This window comes from Tasmannia lanceolata, unplaced genomic scaffold (genome assembly GCF_043159265.1).
Source record: "Tasmannia lanceolata isolate RefF3 unplaced genomic scaffold, GAP_Taslan_0.1 ptg000015l, whole genome shotgun sequence".
Lineage (NCBI taxonomy): Eukaryota > Viridiplantae > Streptophyta > Magnoliopsida > Canellales > Winteraceae > Tasmannia > Tasmannia lanceolata.
This window is the reverse complement of record NW_027518692.1, coordinates 18,460,151-18,477,994: the sequence shown is the minus strand read 5'-3', so window position 1 is coordinate 18,477,994 and position 17,844 is coordinate 18,460,151. Positions and strand designations below refer to the sequence as shown.

At 38.6% G+C, this 17,844-nt stretch overlaps 1 protein-coding gene across 3 annotated transcripts; it reads right to left on the bottom strand.

The window, feature by feature from the left end:
• Nucleotides 1–2,117: 2,117 nt before the first annotated feature.
• On the bottom strand, nt 2,118–17,525 carry LOC143845423 (putative plastid-lipid-associated protein 13, chloroplastic). Of its 3 annotated transcripts, none has more exons than XM_077353751.1 (8): nt 17,173–17,525; nt 15,655–15,776; nt 15,484–15,567; nt 14,668–14,764; nt 5,239–5,455; nt 3,050–3,102; nt 2,583–2,609; nt 2,118–2,349 (listed from the first exon to the last, which is right to left on the bottom strand). In XM_077353751.1, exons 1-8 carry the CDS (start codon nt 17,422–17,424, stop codon nt 2,251–2,253), a joined length of 951 nt encoding a protein of 316 aa, XP_077209866.1. In that variant the 5' UTR covers nt 17,425–17,525; the 3' UTR covers nt 2,118–2,250. The 3 variants fall into 3 exon arrangements, with proteins under 3 accessions (XP_077209866.1, XP_077209867.1, XP_077209868.1); XM_077353752.1 differs by having other exon boundaries at nt 2,589–2,609; XM_077353753.1 differs by lacking the exon at nt 2,583–2,609 and having other exon boundaries at nt 17,173–17,523.
• Between the last annotated feature and the right edge of the window lie 319 nt (nt 17,526–17,844).

Here is a 17,844-nt window from a genome sequence, read left to right as displayed (position 1 = left end):
AACATAAAAAGAATTTCATTCTTCGCCAACATAGAAGGACAGGGTAAAGATGGGATTTTCCAGGACACTTGTGCCCATTTCCATAGCTCATGTAGAGTCTCATTATGGTTTTTCTTTTTTCCTATCAAGCAGGCTCTTAGGGAACCCATTCGCACATCCACTTCACTGCCCGAGATAGATAAAAGCGGAACCTCTGAACTTTGGTGGCAATAAATTTTACCCTAGATGATGAGCTAATGCGAGGAACCCATTTTGAGTGGGTTCTGGTCCTATGGCACCAGCAACAATCATCCCGCCATCTAAAAGTAAGATATTGACAGGGAGGGCAAAACCATGCTCCAGATCTATTATCTTGATCATGCTTAGTTCTCCCTATGGTTTAAAATTTCGGTTTCGGTAACCGTTTCGGACCCCACCAAAAACCGAAATTTCAGATTTCGCCGAAATTTCGGTCCGAAATTTGGTAATTTGGTTCCAAATTCCGAAATTGCAGCCGAAATTTTGTAACACTTTTTTTTTTAATAAATAATGTCTTTAAACTGAAATTTCGGTCCTAAATTTGGTAAATGGCGAAAAATTGAATTTCGGAAATTTTCGGTTTCGGTCCCCACCGGTATCCGAAATTTCGGATTTCGGTCGAAATTTTAAACCATGGTTCTCCCTAAAGGTCTCCCCTCCCCTCCTCAAGATGTGCGGGGTGAGGGGGGCAGATTCAATCTAGCTTGCGGACACCTTCTACTGCTAATCCTCCATCCAAAATTATGGTAGCGACAAAGTAGGCATTCCCAATCACGCTGAATCCGCTTCTCGAAAATCATGGCGTCAAATTGCTTCTCCAAATGGGATAAAATTACCCCATTATCCTGGACATTTGGCAGCCTGTTATTGGGCCGCCGTTTTTACCGCCATCATTTCCCACTTGTACTGCAAGTGGCATTCCAGCGACACCTGCTTACACGAACACATGGTTGATATAGTAAACTTACCAACATATAAACTGGAAGAAAATATACTAGTCCTTAATTAAAGATGACAACCATGAGGTTTCATGATTTTCTCATCGTCAAAACATCAATGAATTAGAAAGTCTAAAACTACCCATTGACATGGAACTATCTCGATCCCTACCCTGTAACATACCTGACTTTTTCCAGAATATGACTGCAAATCTGTGACGGTAACATCACCGAATTTTCTTCCTAAACAGAAAACAGAATTTTGACTGGTAAACTTTGATCCTTGCTTTTGTTCTCTTTTCCAAAACGAAATTAATCGTTACATCCGAATCAGACGAAACAGAAACGATTTTGAGAGACATCTTCTCTTTGAATAAATTGCCCATCTTAAAGAAGAACAAAACTAAGTGCTAAACTTCCCACTTGGGCTACAAGTGGGGCAGTGCAGTGTGTTACGGTCCTGAGTGGGGACCCGCCTAGGTATGGGACTGGGTGGGACCCATCCGGGTATGGGACAGGTTTAAAGGGCCTTGCCTAACGCGTTCCATCAGCCCTGGAGCTTTTGGCGTATTGGTAAGGTACCTAACACGGTGACACCTGGTTGATCTTGTTTTTTTTTAAGAATGGTAGCAATTTCATTAAGAAAAAGGAGAAGACTGAGTTGGTCGACTCCAAAGTACAAGCGAAAGAAAGAAAGAAATAACAACAAAACCCAAAACAACCAAAACGCAAAGCTATCACGGAGGAAGAAAATCAAACATTTCCAAATCCGGCTTCTCCACTCCTTGACGTGCAAGGCTATCCGCCACACCATTCGCCGAACTCTTTATATTGTTGATCTTGTAAACTTGCCAAGAAATGATTCTATCTCCCAAACTTAAGATTCCATGACTTTCTCATCCTCAAACATTAATGAATCAGAAAGTCTAAAAGTTCCCATTGACATAGAACTGTATCTATGCCAACCCAGAAACTTACCTGATTATTGCCGACGATGATTCGAAATTTGCGAAATAACATCCCCGAATTCTCACACTGACAGTTCTAAAATTTTCTATTTGCTATTTTTTCTATGACGAAACATTGTTTTGTTTGATAAATAGCACATATCACTATGAAAGAATCAAAATGAACCCGCCTAATTCCAATTTATCCAAATGATGACTCGAAGCTATAAACCCATGATTTACTGATAGCAGCCGGGTGTCATACAAATGAATTCATATTCAAATGAATTGAAAAACATTTTTGATTCTCTGATCAGCAATTGAATTCCAGTAATTTGTTTTAGTACTTAGCTTTCATACTCTGCGATGTCTTCGACAGCCATGGGTGCTGAAGGCCCCTCCAACCTTGTGAGGACATCTGGTAGTCCTGAAGTATCCCTTATTATCTGCAAGTGACAGCAACAAAGCTGTTGTTTTAGCTAACTGTGATCCTCAACTACAGTAATAGTAGCATTACTGGTAGTAAAAGAAAAATAACAGCACCAGATACACAAGCAGCAATGAGAAGTACTCCATCTTGTGATGAGCATTTTTTGGCCAAATTTTTGGCAAACAATGAAAATCTTAAAAATAACTGACTTTTGACAATTCCGGGAAAAGCATGGATCATTCACCATACCCCTACCATCTTTGCCGAAGGCTTTATCTGCAAAAAATATTGCGTAACTATCATTGGGTTCTTTTATCAGTTCTTTTAACCATTGAAAAAAAAAACTACCATTGGGCTCTGAATAAATGACATCAGCTTCCATATTCTTTCAAAAACATGTAGTTGAGTGTGCAATTTAGAAACCTGAGGTTGAATCTACACATAATAGATAGTTTTAGTAGTGTGCTAATCCTCGATGGTGGTGAGTTTGAATTTCTAGGACATTTTTGGTCAAAGGATCCCAGCTTGTCATAACAAGAGCATCAGATGAGAAATCAAAGGCCCTTGAGAAATCAGAAGCACTTTTTTTTGAATGGCCAAAAATCAGAAGCACTTCTGTACATTTTCTTTTTCTTTTTTTTTGAATTTGATCTCCAGAATGTAATGAAAATTATATGTAATATTACGCCTAACATCGAGCCAAATGGGAAACTCACCAGTATTTCTTCGTCAAGATACGAAATCATAAACATTCTTTGATAAGTCCCACCTGGAAACCACACTAGACTTTAGTGCTGATTTGTGAAACATCTCTAGTTAGTGAAACACAAAATTAACTAAATATAAGTCTCCTAAGTAGTTCTAAAATCTTAAAGATGTATTATTCAGATATAAAGATACAGTTCAAATCTCATAGTTGAGAATAATTGAATATTCAGCTTTCATATTACTTGGAAAATGGAAGCTATCTTCTTGATTGGGCGGTTAATGGAGAGATTTAAAGAAAATAATAAAAAGGACCTTCATATGGTTTTCCATTGATTTGGAGAAAGCGTATGATAGGGTTCCCAGGAGTGCTATGTGGTGGGTCCTTGAAAGGAAAAAAGTGCCTACTAAATATGTTGATGTGATTAAGGATATGTACGATCGAGCAGTAACTAGTGTCGGAGCTACGGATGCCACGTCTAGTGAGTTTCCAATTACAATAGGATTGCACCAAGGATCAGCTCTAAGCCCTTATCTTTTTACGCTAGTTATGGATGAACTTACGAAAGGGTATCCAGGATGAGGTGCCATGGCATATGCCGTAGTATGTATTAATGCTAAGTTAGAGTTATGGAGAACTACTTTGGAACCCAAAGGTTTTAGACTGAGTAGGACTAAGACAGAGTATATGGAGTGCAACTTTAGTAATGTAACGAGGCGGGGCGATGATGTAGTAACTATGGATGGATGGGAGGTACCTAAAAGGGATATCTTTCGCTATCTTGGTTCAATCCTACATAAAGAAGGAAAGATTGAAGATGATGTTAACCACAGAATAAGAGCACGTTGGTTGAAGTGGAAGCATGCTTCAAGAGTTCTGTGAGTTGAAGGAAAAGTTTTATAAGACAGCTGTGAGGCCAGCCATGCTGTATGGCACAGAATGTTGGGCCACCAAGAAGCAGCATGCGCATAAGATGAGTGTAGCGGAGATGCGAATGCTTAGATGGATGTGCGGCCACGCAAGGTTAGATAGAATTAAAAATGAAGACATTCGTAAAAAGGTGAGGGTGGCACCAATTGAGGAGAAGATGGTTTGGGCATAGCCAAGGTAGAAGAAGTGACTCCTGCCAAGTTGATGGAGTAAAATGAGGAAGGGGCAGACTGAAAACAACTTGGGTAGAAACAGTGAGGAAAGACCTAATGGCTAGGAACAAAACAGAGAACATGACCTTGGATAGGAGAGAATGGAAGAAAATAATCCATGTAGACGAACCCAAGTAGTGTCAGGATTAGACTTAGTCAACTTGAGCCGGGTAGACTCTTTCACCTTCTTCATGAAAATTTTCTAAAGGAGTCAATAGCCGACCCAACTAGTTTGGGACAAAAGCCGAGTTGAGTTAAGTTGAGTTGAGAATATTACTTCGAAAATATTGTACTTCAACCATATTTCATAATTGCTAATACTTTCTATGTTACTTGCATTTTATGGTCTGCCCTCATTTAATGGCCTGCCAAGAAAGAGGGGCCACATGTGCCACGTGTATTCCAACCCTAAAAAAGAGGGGCCACACGTGAGGGGGTTGTTAAAGTATAAAAGATTAAATAATGCATTCTCCAACAGCTTAAGCTTTTGGAGTAATTGGTTGTTTCACATAACTAATAGGAATTATAGAAGTGATTTGCTGAAATTCAATAGCTAAACCCAGATAATTTTCAGAACCGTGAAAATTCTGAGATAGAAATGAGAATCGCCTCCTATAGTGTGATCGAAATAATCATAATGTCAAGAATCTTCTTCTAGAGAAATTTTGCTCCCCTATGGCCCCAAAATTTCAGTCCCATCTTTCATTCTTCTTCGCACCTGAGTACTGACAATTCTATGATTGGTCAATGATGCCATGTGTGCATCGCATTCGATTCAAGGTTGGTTATTTACTTTGATGATATTGTTTTCTTTAGAAATATACCTGATGAGCACATACAACATTATGATTGGTTTAAAAGTACTGCGACTAGAAAAGTTGAAAATATACTGTGAGGAAAAGTTGAAATTTGAATCATAAAGGTGACTTTTTTGTGGTTGTGATGGTGTCTTTTCATGATATGTTGTAACTATTAGTAGTACCCTTGAAAGTAACGTCCTGAACATCTTCCTATGCTGGATATGATTAAAATGTCACAAAAGAAAGGGATTGCTTACTAAGTGGAATTGTCAGTCCATTGGCCATCACATCCTTTATAGGAGCAGGAAACTGCTGTAATCTGTCAACCGCTTGTCCAAATGCACTCTTTAGCTGTTCAGGTACTGCCTCTTCACTAACAGCCGGTGTTTCAAAGACACCTTCAATATACTCTTCTTTCATTCGAATTGGTCCCTCAACAGATAATTTGGCAGTTAAAATGAACTTGCTTTGTATCTGCATGCCAAACAAAACAAACTTCAATAATCTTAACACTTTACAACCAAAAGAGAGTTATTTTTACAAACTTACAACGCAAATAAGGCTTACATGGATGGTTGTTTTACATGGGAAGCAATGAGGTGACCAGATCTTGTTTTCCATTTTGTTCATAGAATAAAATAAGATTTCATGGTGGCCTAGACAGAAAGTTGACATCCAAAGATTTATTATGTCAATAACAACACAAAATAGCATTACCCTATTAAATTATGAAGAGTCGTATACCCTTAAGGGAATTTGTCTGCCGTAGTAACCCATTTTCATAATTAATGAAGCAATCATATTGTCTCTTTGATGAGTTTTCTTCTTCTCTTTATACAATATATCATCATTTAAGATTTCGCATGGCATTACAGCTTCAAAATCATATCTAGGATCTAGGATTTAATCGCTTGACACAAGTTCATCTCCTTTATCATTCTTTTCACATCTTCTCTCTTATTCTTCTTATATTGTTTGATACCCTAGATCCCATGTCCCTGTGCAATCTTCAATCGTACTCTTCTTTTAATTCCTTCTTTTCTTCATCTCTCTCTATAATCATATTCTATTTCATTCACCTTCACTTATTCTCACTCGATTTTTCTCTCTCCCATGAAATCCCGTAGGGCTTCTCTCTTTTCTCTTGTTTCTCCCTAGCGGTCCACTCCCTTTCCTTTTCCCTTCCTAACATGCATTATACTTAAGGTTCACATCACAATCACAATAGTATTTAACCAAAGTCCTTGAAATAATTCAAAGGCCCACCCAACATTGAGGTGTATTTTAGAAAGCCCCCCCCCCCCCCCCCCCCCCAAAAAAAAAATAAAAAATCACTCTAATAATATTCAATTCATTCATCATTACCCATTCTCACTTTATTTTTCTTTCCCAAGTCATCCCCATGGGTTTTTTTGTCTCTTTTTTCTCGCTCTTCCCTTGGGGTTAGATCCCTTGCTAATGTATACCTAACTTAAGGCTCATGCTAGAATTAATTTTTAAGTGAGACAGCTCGAAATAAAACAAAGGGCCTGCTCATGACTTAGATTAGCTTCATTTTAGCACCCAACTTAAGTGTATTTTAGCACCCACCAAATTAAAATGCTACCTTTTCTCATGAAAATTCCACGAACTTCCCTTTCCTCATGTGAAACCCTAACATCACTCATCTTCATCGTAAGTTGAGCCTTCTTTATACTCTTTCCTCCACATTTCTTCTATAATATCCTTTCCCCTCGCTCTCTTTTCTTCCTTGAAAACCTCAAATGACATCTTCCCATCTTTTATATCTTCTTCTTTTGGAACTCGTTTTCCTTTACTTTCCCAACTTGCTATCATCAAACTTAGTAAATAATGATAATCATCTCCTCCGAAAAGGTCAAATACTTCCTATTGTTTGTACTCAGGGCATTCTTGATAATGTCAAAGGTCTTGCTATTCCACCAGATGAACATGTGATAGAAGGAGGTTATAGCACTATCGAGGAACTAAATCTTTCCAGTAGGAGAAGAATCCAGCACATGAAACTTGGCATGCCTAGGATCATTTAGTTAATTGCTTGGATAAACTCTAGAGTTTCTCCGGAAGTTTTTGCACAAGTTACATTGCGACATTACCTTTGCTCATGCTTTATGCAAAGCTCTTCAAGACACTTACCTTTGCCCATGCTTTATGGAAAGCTCTTGAAGACTGTCTCTCTCAACAGTCTAAAGCCTGTATCATGCAGTGTTGAGTAGAAATCAGAACTACAAGAAAGGTGTTCTTTCTACCGATGAACAGATACTAAGGAAGAAGAATTTTTTTTTAGGGAAATGATAAATGCGCCCCTTTTCATCACTTGGGACACCCAGCAGCACTGTACGTGGCTATCAGCTCCACTAAATCCTTCTGACGTTAAGTACATCAGCCCCTCTGCAGTCATTGATACACTGCTGGTGGGTGTAACTCCCAGGTGATGAAAAGGGCGCATTTATCATTTCCCTTTTTTTATCAGATAATTATCATCAAACAACCCTTGGTAAACATGACAAAGCTTGTTACACCTTGAATGGATTGGGAGATGATTATCAAATATTCAACACATCTATGCTCGCTCACTCAAGAGTTTCCATCATTTTCCAATTTGTCTGTTATGCTACTACCTATGAAGCACGGGTACGGGGTGCGGGTACGCCGAATATAATAATATATTTTATTATATATTTATAAAATTAAAAAAAAAAATTGGAGAGCAATCAAATAACAATAACATCACCAAAATGGAAAATTCTAATATTACTCTTCATTTCATAAGTGATTAAGTTCCATATTTCATAACATGAGGCATCAATACATCATTCATTAGAAAAAAAAGTCTGTCGCAAGTGTGTTGACCGGTGTGTTGACCGGTGCCAGCCAAGATGAATTATTTTTAGAGACCAAATTATGAGATTTTTTATACTGGACTTTTGGGATTTAATAATGTTTGGACATGATAGATTTTATGAATTTTTAAAATTTGAAAAATACCCCACCGTTTGGAAGTTAAGAAATTTAAAATTTTGACCCGACCCTTTTTCTTCGGATTTTGTACTAGAACAAGAGAGTTGACTTTTTTTCCTTTTAGATTTGAGTCTTGAAACTATTTTTAATAAATCTAAATGGGGGGTATTCCGTTATTTACATGTAAATCTTAAAAAAACGGACAATAAAACAGTAAAGACATTTACTTAAATGGTTTGCATGTAAATACTAAGTACAGGAGAGAAGGGAGGAGAAGCACAGGAAGGATTTACACCAGATAAGAGAAGCAGGAGGTGTCGGGTACGCGTGGGTGCGCACCCTAAACGCACCCAGCAACCAAAATTGGGGTTTTTTTAAAACAAAATTGGGGTACGTACCCAGGACGTACCCGAACGTACCCACACCCCATACGTGTCGGGTACGGGTACGGGTACGGGAGCCCCAGAAGAGTACCCGTGCTTCCTAGGCTACTACAATATGATGGTCTTTCCACCCCGTCTAAGGCTTCTAATCCATAGCCAACTTCGCAGGACATATTTAAGGTGCATTTGGATTGCTAGAATCAGGCACTAGAATCGGCATCCTATTCCAATTCTGCCCGAATCCAACATTAGGTTCAAAAAAATGAATGGCATCAGGGGACAGAAATGACACGGGCAGAATTAAAGGGGAAAACTGTTAAAATATGTTTCCCAAACCAAGAGGTGGTATTATGATCATACCCCTATCGAAATGAATTATTTATTATAATTTTTACAAATTAAATTTTTTTATTTTAATTTTTTCGCATTTCACTTCCAGGGGAATCGAAATAGGAATCAGAATAGGATGCCGATTCCAATTCCTGATTATGGCAATCCAATCATCGCTTTAAGGAGTTACACTCTAATTTATCCAACTGGGGGGGTTGCAAAGTACCATATTATCAGACCTAGGGATTTCCACATACCCGATCTGGCCATTATCATCCTCATCCTACACATGATGGGCGCCTCAACATGGTTTGGCCCAGGCTATGTTGCATCACCTCCTCACTCATCCCCAAGCCCTCAGTTGTGTTGTCTCTTACTGTGTAGGGCATCCATAATCTCTAAGGTATCAAATATCTGGATACCGAAACTAGCCTAGTGTCGACTATTACCATTGCTACAATTCTAGGTATCATCAATTCTCTCATATGGAGCTAGACAATCAATGGGAGATCTTTCCCTCACATCTTTTTTGAAGAAAGAGACCTTTCTCTCACATCTCCGATGGAATGTTTGTGGGTTGATGATACGAGTGTCACCCATCATTTGTCGAATGGGCATGTAACATGTCCTTAGTTCTCTATTCTCGTATTATTATGGGTTATGGATAATCTCTGCCCATCAACCATGTTGGTGTTGTGTCTATTCCGACTTACTTTAGGTCCTTCTATGATCAAGAAGTGTAACGTGTCCCTAGTATTCAGCATAGATCGTTCTCTTTTTCACAGTTTACTTTTCAATTCTTGTGTTACTTTATTTGTACACCTTCATATGTTTTTTAAGGACCTGCAATCACAGAAGCTCGTTGCTAGATGTGTTCGTCATTGAACCCTATACACATAGCAACTTCCATCTCCATATCGTTGTCCTTGGATTCCCACGTTGAAGCCTTATCCACCTTCAAGTTGTCTCTATCCTTGTCGTGTGGCACCCCGGATTTCCCATACTAGACCCAAGCTATAGTTAAAGTGGTGACTTTGATGAAGACAAAGTCTGATGATTTAGAGACCCCCTCAAAAACTCTATCATTTCTTTGTTTCTATAGAACCCACATTGTAGCTAGAAGAGATAGAGACCAAAGAACTTTCCCTTTTTTTTCCATGAGACCACTGACCAATTTTCGGATAACCCTTGAATTGTAGATGGGAACAAGGTTACCTGGAACGCGGTTTGTTCCGGTACACGGTACGGGAACGGGTACGGGGTACGATGGTAGCCCGGTATGCGGTACGATGAGGGTAGGCTAAGACCCTGGTAGAATCCCAAGTCCATACTCTCTTATCCACCCTGAGAAACTGATGTAGCAACCCTCAAGCATTTCCAACAATCTTCACACTGAATTCAATTCAAAGAAGTTTCTTCTAAAAGCCGGCTTCCAGATTACCCTTCCGCCTTCTCTCAAAACACTCATTTACCATGGAATCCTTACATGCAGTAGCTACAAACATATTCGGAAAAATCTCTTTAAGAGGAAAAAGAGAGCACCAGCTCACATGCCAAAAATTGATTCTGTCGCCCAAGTAAACTCTGTATCTAATTCCTTGATTCAAGCTATGACCTATTTACATTATATCCCACCAAATAATTACTACTTTTTTTCTAAAAGAGTCTTTAGGTTTCCAATTACCAAGCTCTACTCCATAGTTGTTAATAATTACCTTTGCCCATAACTGTGATTGCTCTTCCTGAAACCTCCACAGCCATTTTCCAAGCAAAGACTGGTTAACTTCCGTTATCTTTCTAATGCCCAAACCACCACCTTTGATAGATTTACAAATATCATCCCACCTTACTAATGGAATTCCTTTTTTCCATCCTTCCGACCCTCCTCCCCACAAAAATCTCCTTTGAATTTGTTCTATGCGTTTCGCAACACTTCTAGGGCATTTGAACAAAGACAACTGGTAAATCGGAATATTCGACAAAACAGCCTTTATGAGAGTAACCCTACCTCCCCTTGACACCAGATTCCGCTTCCAGGTATCTAGCCTCTTCTATATTCTTTCCACTACTGGATCCCAAGCAGACTTGCAAGGTCTACCAGCCCCCAAAGGGAGTCATGTAGCACCGTGAAGAAAAGTTGAGGAAAGGGGAAAGAAATAGACGAAAGGAAATAGAATTAGAAGAATAGGGGAAGAAGAGACGAAAATAACCTGAAGAAGAGACGAATTTAGGGAGAAGAAGAAGAATAGGGGAGAAAGAGGAGATGAAGACTAGGAAGAGAAGAAGAGAGGAAATTAGAAGGGAGAATCTCAATTCATTCAATTAATCATCCAAGTTCACAAAATAATCTGTAAAGAGGCCTATAAATAGGTAAATAAACAACCTAAAAGATAGAAACTTACTAAAATAAGAATTCCTAAAAATAACATGGAAAATAAAATCCTATAAACTAATAACATGGAAATAAAAATAATAGAAACTAAATAATGCGAAAATAAATCCTAATATCCGCATCAGGGAGCCCAAGATACGTGGTGGGTAAGTTCTCAAAAGGACAACCCAAAAGACTAGCTAGACCATGTGCATCTGAGACCTCAAAATTCAAAGCATACATTCTAGACTTATTGAAATTTGATCTCTGCCTTATGATAAGTTCATAGCACCTGAGAATCCCCTTGAGGTTCATGATCTTAAATAGTTGAGGGGAGCAAAATAACAGACTGTCATCTGCAAATTGGAGATGAGATACCACCTCACCACGCCGTCCCACTTTGAACCCGTCAATTAACCCCTGCAATCTCCCCTTATCCATGAGACGACTCAAGGATTCGGCCACAATAACAAAAAGGAAGGGAGACAACGGATCTCCTTGGCGCAAGCCCCTCGATGATTTAAAGAATCCTTTGGGGAACCGTTAATAAGGATAGAAAACCAGGCTAAAGAGACACAATTTATAATCCAACATCTCCATTTCGAGCCAACCCCCATTTTTCTCATTAAATGATCTAAACACTGCCACTCTACCCTGTCATATGCTTTTTCCATGTCCAGCTTACAAACAATACCTCTTCCAGTTCTAGATAGAAAATCCACAGCATCATTTGCTACCAAGGAGCAATCCAAAATTTGCCTTTGGCTAACAAAAGCATTTTGATTGAGAGAGATAATTTTAGGCAGGACTGTCTTTAAGCACTCAGCTAAAACCTTCGCCAAAACCTTGGAAAGACACCCCACCAAGCTCAACGGTCTAAAAGCAGAAACCTTTACTGCACCACCTAAAATATAAATCTGATGAGTTCTTTCTAATTTCTTACTTACGTTACTAAGCATCGGTCATTTGTCTGGTAGGTATCCGAATCTCCCTTTGAAGACAGGAGAGTAAAGGGAGGAGACGGAATAGTGAAAGGGCCCCCCTCACCTCTCCCTTTCCCATGGACAAACGCATGTGAAACTGATTCCCTTTCTGAGGGCATCTTACATGCCCTATTCGACCATGGCCTTCTTTTCCTTCAGCAAAATTGGGTACAATTAGCAAGTTGACTACAAGATGTTTAAAAAAAACTGGTGACTAAAAATTTTTGGGAACAATGTTCTACCTCATACCACGGGATGAACATACATGGAACCAGTAACTAAGGGTGTGTTTGGCGACTATTCTATTTCTGTTTCTTGATTTTGATACTGATTCTTGATTTTATTTTCGATTCTGAATTTGGTTCTTAAAATCAGAATCACGTTTGGTAACTGACATAAAAAAAATATTATTTTTTGTTTTTAGAACATAATCACATATGGCTGATGAAATTGATTATTTCTACAAGTAGTAATACATGAATTATAAACACGATATAATCAAATGATGTCAGACTAACTAATAATCAGGACTAATACATGCATTAATGTCATCAACTAACAAAGTAATAATAAGAATATGTTTAGGCTGTTTGGTATAAAAACATGGCTGCAAAATTGGGGCTGTTTGGTGTAAAAACTGGGCTACAATGTTGGGGCTGTTTGGTGTAAAAACAGGGCTCCAAAATTGAGCTGTTTGGTGTAAAAAGGCAATGTTGGAGCTGTTTGGTGTAAAAACTGAGCTTCAATGTTGGGACTATTTGGTGTAAAAACAGGGCTGCAATGTTGGGGTTGTTTGGTGTAAAAACAAGGCAGTTTGTATGCCTCTTCTAAGTTATCAGACAAGGAGCTGATTATCCCCTTGACTAGTTGCATCTGTTTTCATTTGCAAAAACTCTTGAGGAAAAGTGCAGAAATCATCACTTGCAGTTCTTGGGAGATGATGGAAGGCCTTATGTGGAGAGTAAGTTAGCAAAGTACCCCCAGTATCCTCAATCGGAGCTTGTGAAGGGGCTTCAATCACATATAGACCGTGGTGAGATCATCCTCCTTCTCCAAGATGATCAAGTGCTTATTGTTTGCTCAAAATATGGGAGGGTCAGCTTATGGTGGGCTGAAAGTACAGGGAGGAGGCATTGCTGGCTGCTAAAAAATAGGGATTGTTTGGACTCTTAGGAAAGCTTCAAATCGATTAGAATAGAGGCACACTGGCCTAGGTTTTAGAGGTTTGGGGACTGGTTTACAATCAAAGCCTAGGAGGTTTTGGCGGTTTTCTGCAGTGGTGAAGGGGTTGTTCGGCTGGGAGATATGGGACAGGTTTGGACTTCGATGGAAAGAGGCAGGATGGTGATGATCGGTTAAGAGGGTATGGTTGAGGTTGAAGTTGGGCTTGCGGGAAGATTAGGCTACTGAAACTGGGTAGCATGTTGGACGGTAAAAGCAAACCAGTAAATCTGGGTTTGCCATGGAGAGAGAGATTTGGAGAACTTCATCAGAGAGAGAGAGAGAGAGAGAGACCAGTTGGATGGAGATTTTGGAGAAGAAGCGCCATAGCTGGAGATTTTGGAGAAGTTCTGTTTTGAGGAGAAGACGCCCACACCCATCCCCTCGACAAATAGTTTCGTGGATTTCGCTCCCCACGAGAAACATAAAAAGTCACTCCACTTTTGCCGATTCTATATCAGAAAAAAAAATCAGAATAAACATTTCTCTTTGATATGCCAAACGTGATTGTTTGTTTTTTTGTTTTTAAAAACAGAAAAAATAGCAAAAACGATTTTAAAAATTGCTGCCAAATACACCCTAAAACTTTGTAAAGAACAATTACTTCACCGAAAACATAAAATAAAGAAACGCAATTCTGCAAATCCTGATTCATTTACAAAGACAGCCTTGCAAAGTCAATATCTGAATTATGTTACCAACAGATTCCAGCTTAGGTTCCAATAAGCCTAACGCCTCAATAATATGCGTTAAAAAGTGCAGACATGATGTACATGTGCCTTATCATGTCATATCTGGTTAACATAGAACCTGACTCAAACACTTGTATTAATTATTTTTTTCCCAAAAAGTAATGAGTTGTAAGAAGAAAAACCAATATCCATAGCTAAAAGGAAAAGGGAACCAATAGCTCCTGTTATGTTGCTGAGAAAAATACTCTAGAAGTTGACTCGATAAACTCAAGATTTCTAATCCGTGTCAAGGTGTGCATGTTTTCAGCAAATAGATTCCAGTCTGAGTATGAAACTAATAAACACTAGTGGAATGTAACACGCTAACTTCATGGACTCCTAAGAATGCTGGAGAAGCTACGTAGAACTGTGTTATGTACTCGTATTCTGATTTAGCAAAATGTCAACTTAGGTGTGGCTTCCACCAGGTAGAGCTTATGGGGAAAAAAAGCTGACATTTTGCCAAATTAGATTACTAGTACACAACACAGATCCAAGTATCTTCTCAAGCATTCTTAGGAGTGACTTCCGGCAGTAGAAAAACTTTCATGAATTACAGACATTTCATATCTTCGCTTCTTGGGTCCTATTTATGAGGACCCACAGCACAAGAAGCAGGTAAGGTAATATTGCTTTAAAAAGATGATTAATTATCATAAGGATTACTCAAGGTGACTAAAAGAATTACCGAGTTCAAAAACTTTAGATTTGCTGCGGCCTTTGCATATCCATCCTTTATCAGCACATCCAGAGCTAACAAATTCACTAAACTCGCAGGGAATCTCCTGTGAAGAAACCACAATTGCATCAATACAAGTAGCATTAGCCTTCAGTCAACCAAGGCAATGCATAACAATGTAGCCAAACACAGCTTCTGGTTCCCATTGATCATCCAATTTAAGAAAGAATTGCTAGTTGCTATGTAATCTTGTAATGGTAAATTTCATTCAGACCATAAACCTTGATGTAAAAAACAAAGCATCCATGTGCATGGAATCACAGTCAGTGCTGAATGTACTAAAATTAGAACAGGATGAGGTGGCCGATGTGGATGCATTTATATAACTAAACTGAATCAAGTTCCATAAGGTCCATTTGGATTGCAAGAAAAACTACTGACGGAAAACTTTTCTTAGGAAAATTTATTTTTCCATGATTTAGAAAAAAATAATATACCTATTGTCAGTTCAAAGGGATAAAATTATAAATTGAAGGTCTTTATAAGAAAAAATTGAATAGGGTTGGTTCAAGTTATCCTTTTTGTGTGTGTGTGTGTGTGTGTGTGTAAAAAAAAGTAGGCAATTTTAGAAATATTTTGCTTTCCAAACTTTCCCAGAAAATTCCTGCAATCCAAACAGGGCCTAAGTCCCAAAGTTTGAAATTTTCATCAGATCCTTATCAATCCACCAAAATATGATTTTGTAATAGGACTCGCTAAAATTAACTTCTATGGTAACACTCATTACTAATTATATTGAAATGTACCAACCAAAATAGTTCTTACACAAACAAAATCCTTGCTGCAAATAATCCAGGGCTACCAGCTCCAAACCACTGGAAACTCCATCGACCCTCCAGGAAGGGAGACCTGAATAAACAAATATCATCTACAAACAATATAGAAGAAAACGAAATAAATGGATTCCTCTAACTTGTATCTATTTAAAAGCCATACGTCGTAGGCCTGAGCGTGGGATTGAGACGCTCGAGACCAGTTATTCTCTCGTTCACATCAATCCGCTGCATATCTGTCGTCTTTCCACTAACCAGGGCTTCAAAGCCCCCAGAATCCTTAAACTGAAAAATGCAGTTTCATAAAAGCTATTTCTGATAAAAGAAAAGCTTGGACTCAGAGAAATAAAGAAGAAATATCAAGAAGACAACTGCAATGAACATTTGAAGATTAAAAGAATCAGCATGTCATAAAACCTAAATCAAATTCAAGAAATGGGTGAACTAAGGCTCCGTTTCTTTCAACGTAACATTTGCTTTATGTTCAGTTTTACACCATAAGACAAATTTTGAGTCCATTTTTACATTCAAAGAAACGGAGCCTACATGAAAGTATTTGTTTCGGTCCCGAGTGAGGGCCTACCTAGGTATGGGACTAGTTGGGACCCAGACATGTGTGAGACAGGTTTAAACGGCCTAGCCTAACGCGTTCCATCAGCTCTAGAGCTTTTTGGAGTAATGGTTTTGTACCTAACATTTAAAATGATATGTGCTTGTTATTATAATGTATGTGGGGTGGGTTAGAATGTAGTTATGGCTTATGTGTTTTAGGGTAGTGGGTGTTAGTTGCTGATGATGCATCTTGTAAGTGGGCAAATTGATTGGTGATGTGAAATTCTTGTATTTAAAGAGTTGTATTACAAGGAAATGTGGTGAATTTGGCAACAAAGAAACCTTATTTAGGAGTTATCGTTCCTCTCGAATTGAAACTCTAGGAGTTCTGGTTGCCTTGAATCTGTTGTGTATATGATATAACCCATGTATGTTCTAATATAAGCCCAATAAGATAATGGACCGGTGTAGTGGGCCTACATGGGCTAGAGTCCATTAACCAGTCATTAACCCTAGTGTATCTCTATATATAGGGGCTGGAGGCAACAAACTTGGTATTCCAAACTAGATACCCTGGGTGTAATGCTTCAAGCAACCTCTTGCTTGACCTAATTTCTCTAACAGAATCAACACTATACCACTCTTTTCTATGTTTTTTATTTGTTTATTTGTGTTACAGCCAATTAGGCATGTAACAATGCTCTGCGCACATACTAAACACTAGCTATCTATTTGTCATTGTTTTAGATAAAAATAAAAAAATAAGAGCCACTCAATATCACCGTATTACATGAATGCAGACACTGTTTCGAAATCAATTACAAGCATGATTCACAAAGGCTACTGATATTGGCACTACCATTTTCCAATAATTGCACTAACTAATCTTGTCTTTTACTATTTAAACAGCTGTCAGAGGTCATTACAGTTCCCAAAAAGCTCTTAGAAGGCAGATAAAAAATAAAGACAAGCTGAGTTTGCACAATTATTAAAACATGATAGTGCCAATATCAGTTGCCTTCACAAAAATTCAGATAAAAGTCTTAAAACCCTATCAGAATTCCCCCAATTCCAAAACCCTAATCCAACAAACAATTCAAACAAAAAAAAAATGAGTAAATAAACTTACAGCGAGAAGAAGAGATTCCTTTGCAGAAAGCCTCTCCATCTCCTTGGCATAAGTTGCCGAAGCTCCCTGAACTACCTGCTGCTGCACCATCGCTCTAAAAACTCCGGTAGGGTTCCGGCGACGGAATCCAAGATTCCGGCCACTTTCCGGACATCGAATAGAAGAGAAAGAAGAAGAAGAACAATGACAAGATGAAGGTAAGATTGTACGGAATCCTGCGAAAGTGGGTATCAAATCCAAAACGGCAGCCATTGAAAAAAGAAAAAACAGAGAATAAGAGAGAGAAAGTGCATTTGGAAGAAATTAGAAGAATCTGGTCTATCGCGAAGGCTATTTTCGTCAATGAGACAACATAAAACGAATAATTAAGTCTCCGATGGAGTGGATAAAAAGAGGGTGTTTGAGAGACGAAAAGACATTAATATCCTTTATTATGGCCAACATTTTCGACTATAACGTCTAGAGGACCGCGAGTGAGAGGAGCTATAGGCCAAAATCTAGTCGGTACAGATGAGGATCAGATTTGCTTTGCGTTTAACCTTTGTTTTGTAGAAAATTACTAAATTGCCAACCCACTTGGCGGGGCCCACATAATATTCCAGCCCAAAAATCGACCCGAGTTGCACCCCTACCAGAGGTGACCTCAGAGATGATGACATTTTTCTTAAAAGG

Bases quoted from the DNA above. Each gene is read 5' to 3' on its own strand.
- LOC143845423 (XM_077353751.1), bottom strand. From the start codon at position 17,424: ATGGCTGCCGTTTTGGATTTGATACCCACTTTCGCAGGATTCCGTACA. The intron at 15,777-17,172 runs GTAAGTTTATTT...TGCATTTTTCAG, and splicing joins AGGAATCTCTTCTTCTCGCT to TTTAAGGATTCTGGGGGCTT. The intron at 3,103-5,238 runs GTAAGCAATCCC...TGTGGTTTCCAG, and splicing joins TGGACTGACAATTCCACTTA to GTGGGACTTATCAAAGAATG.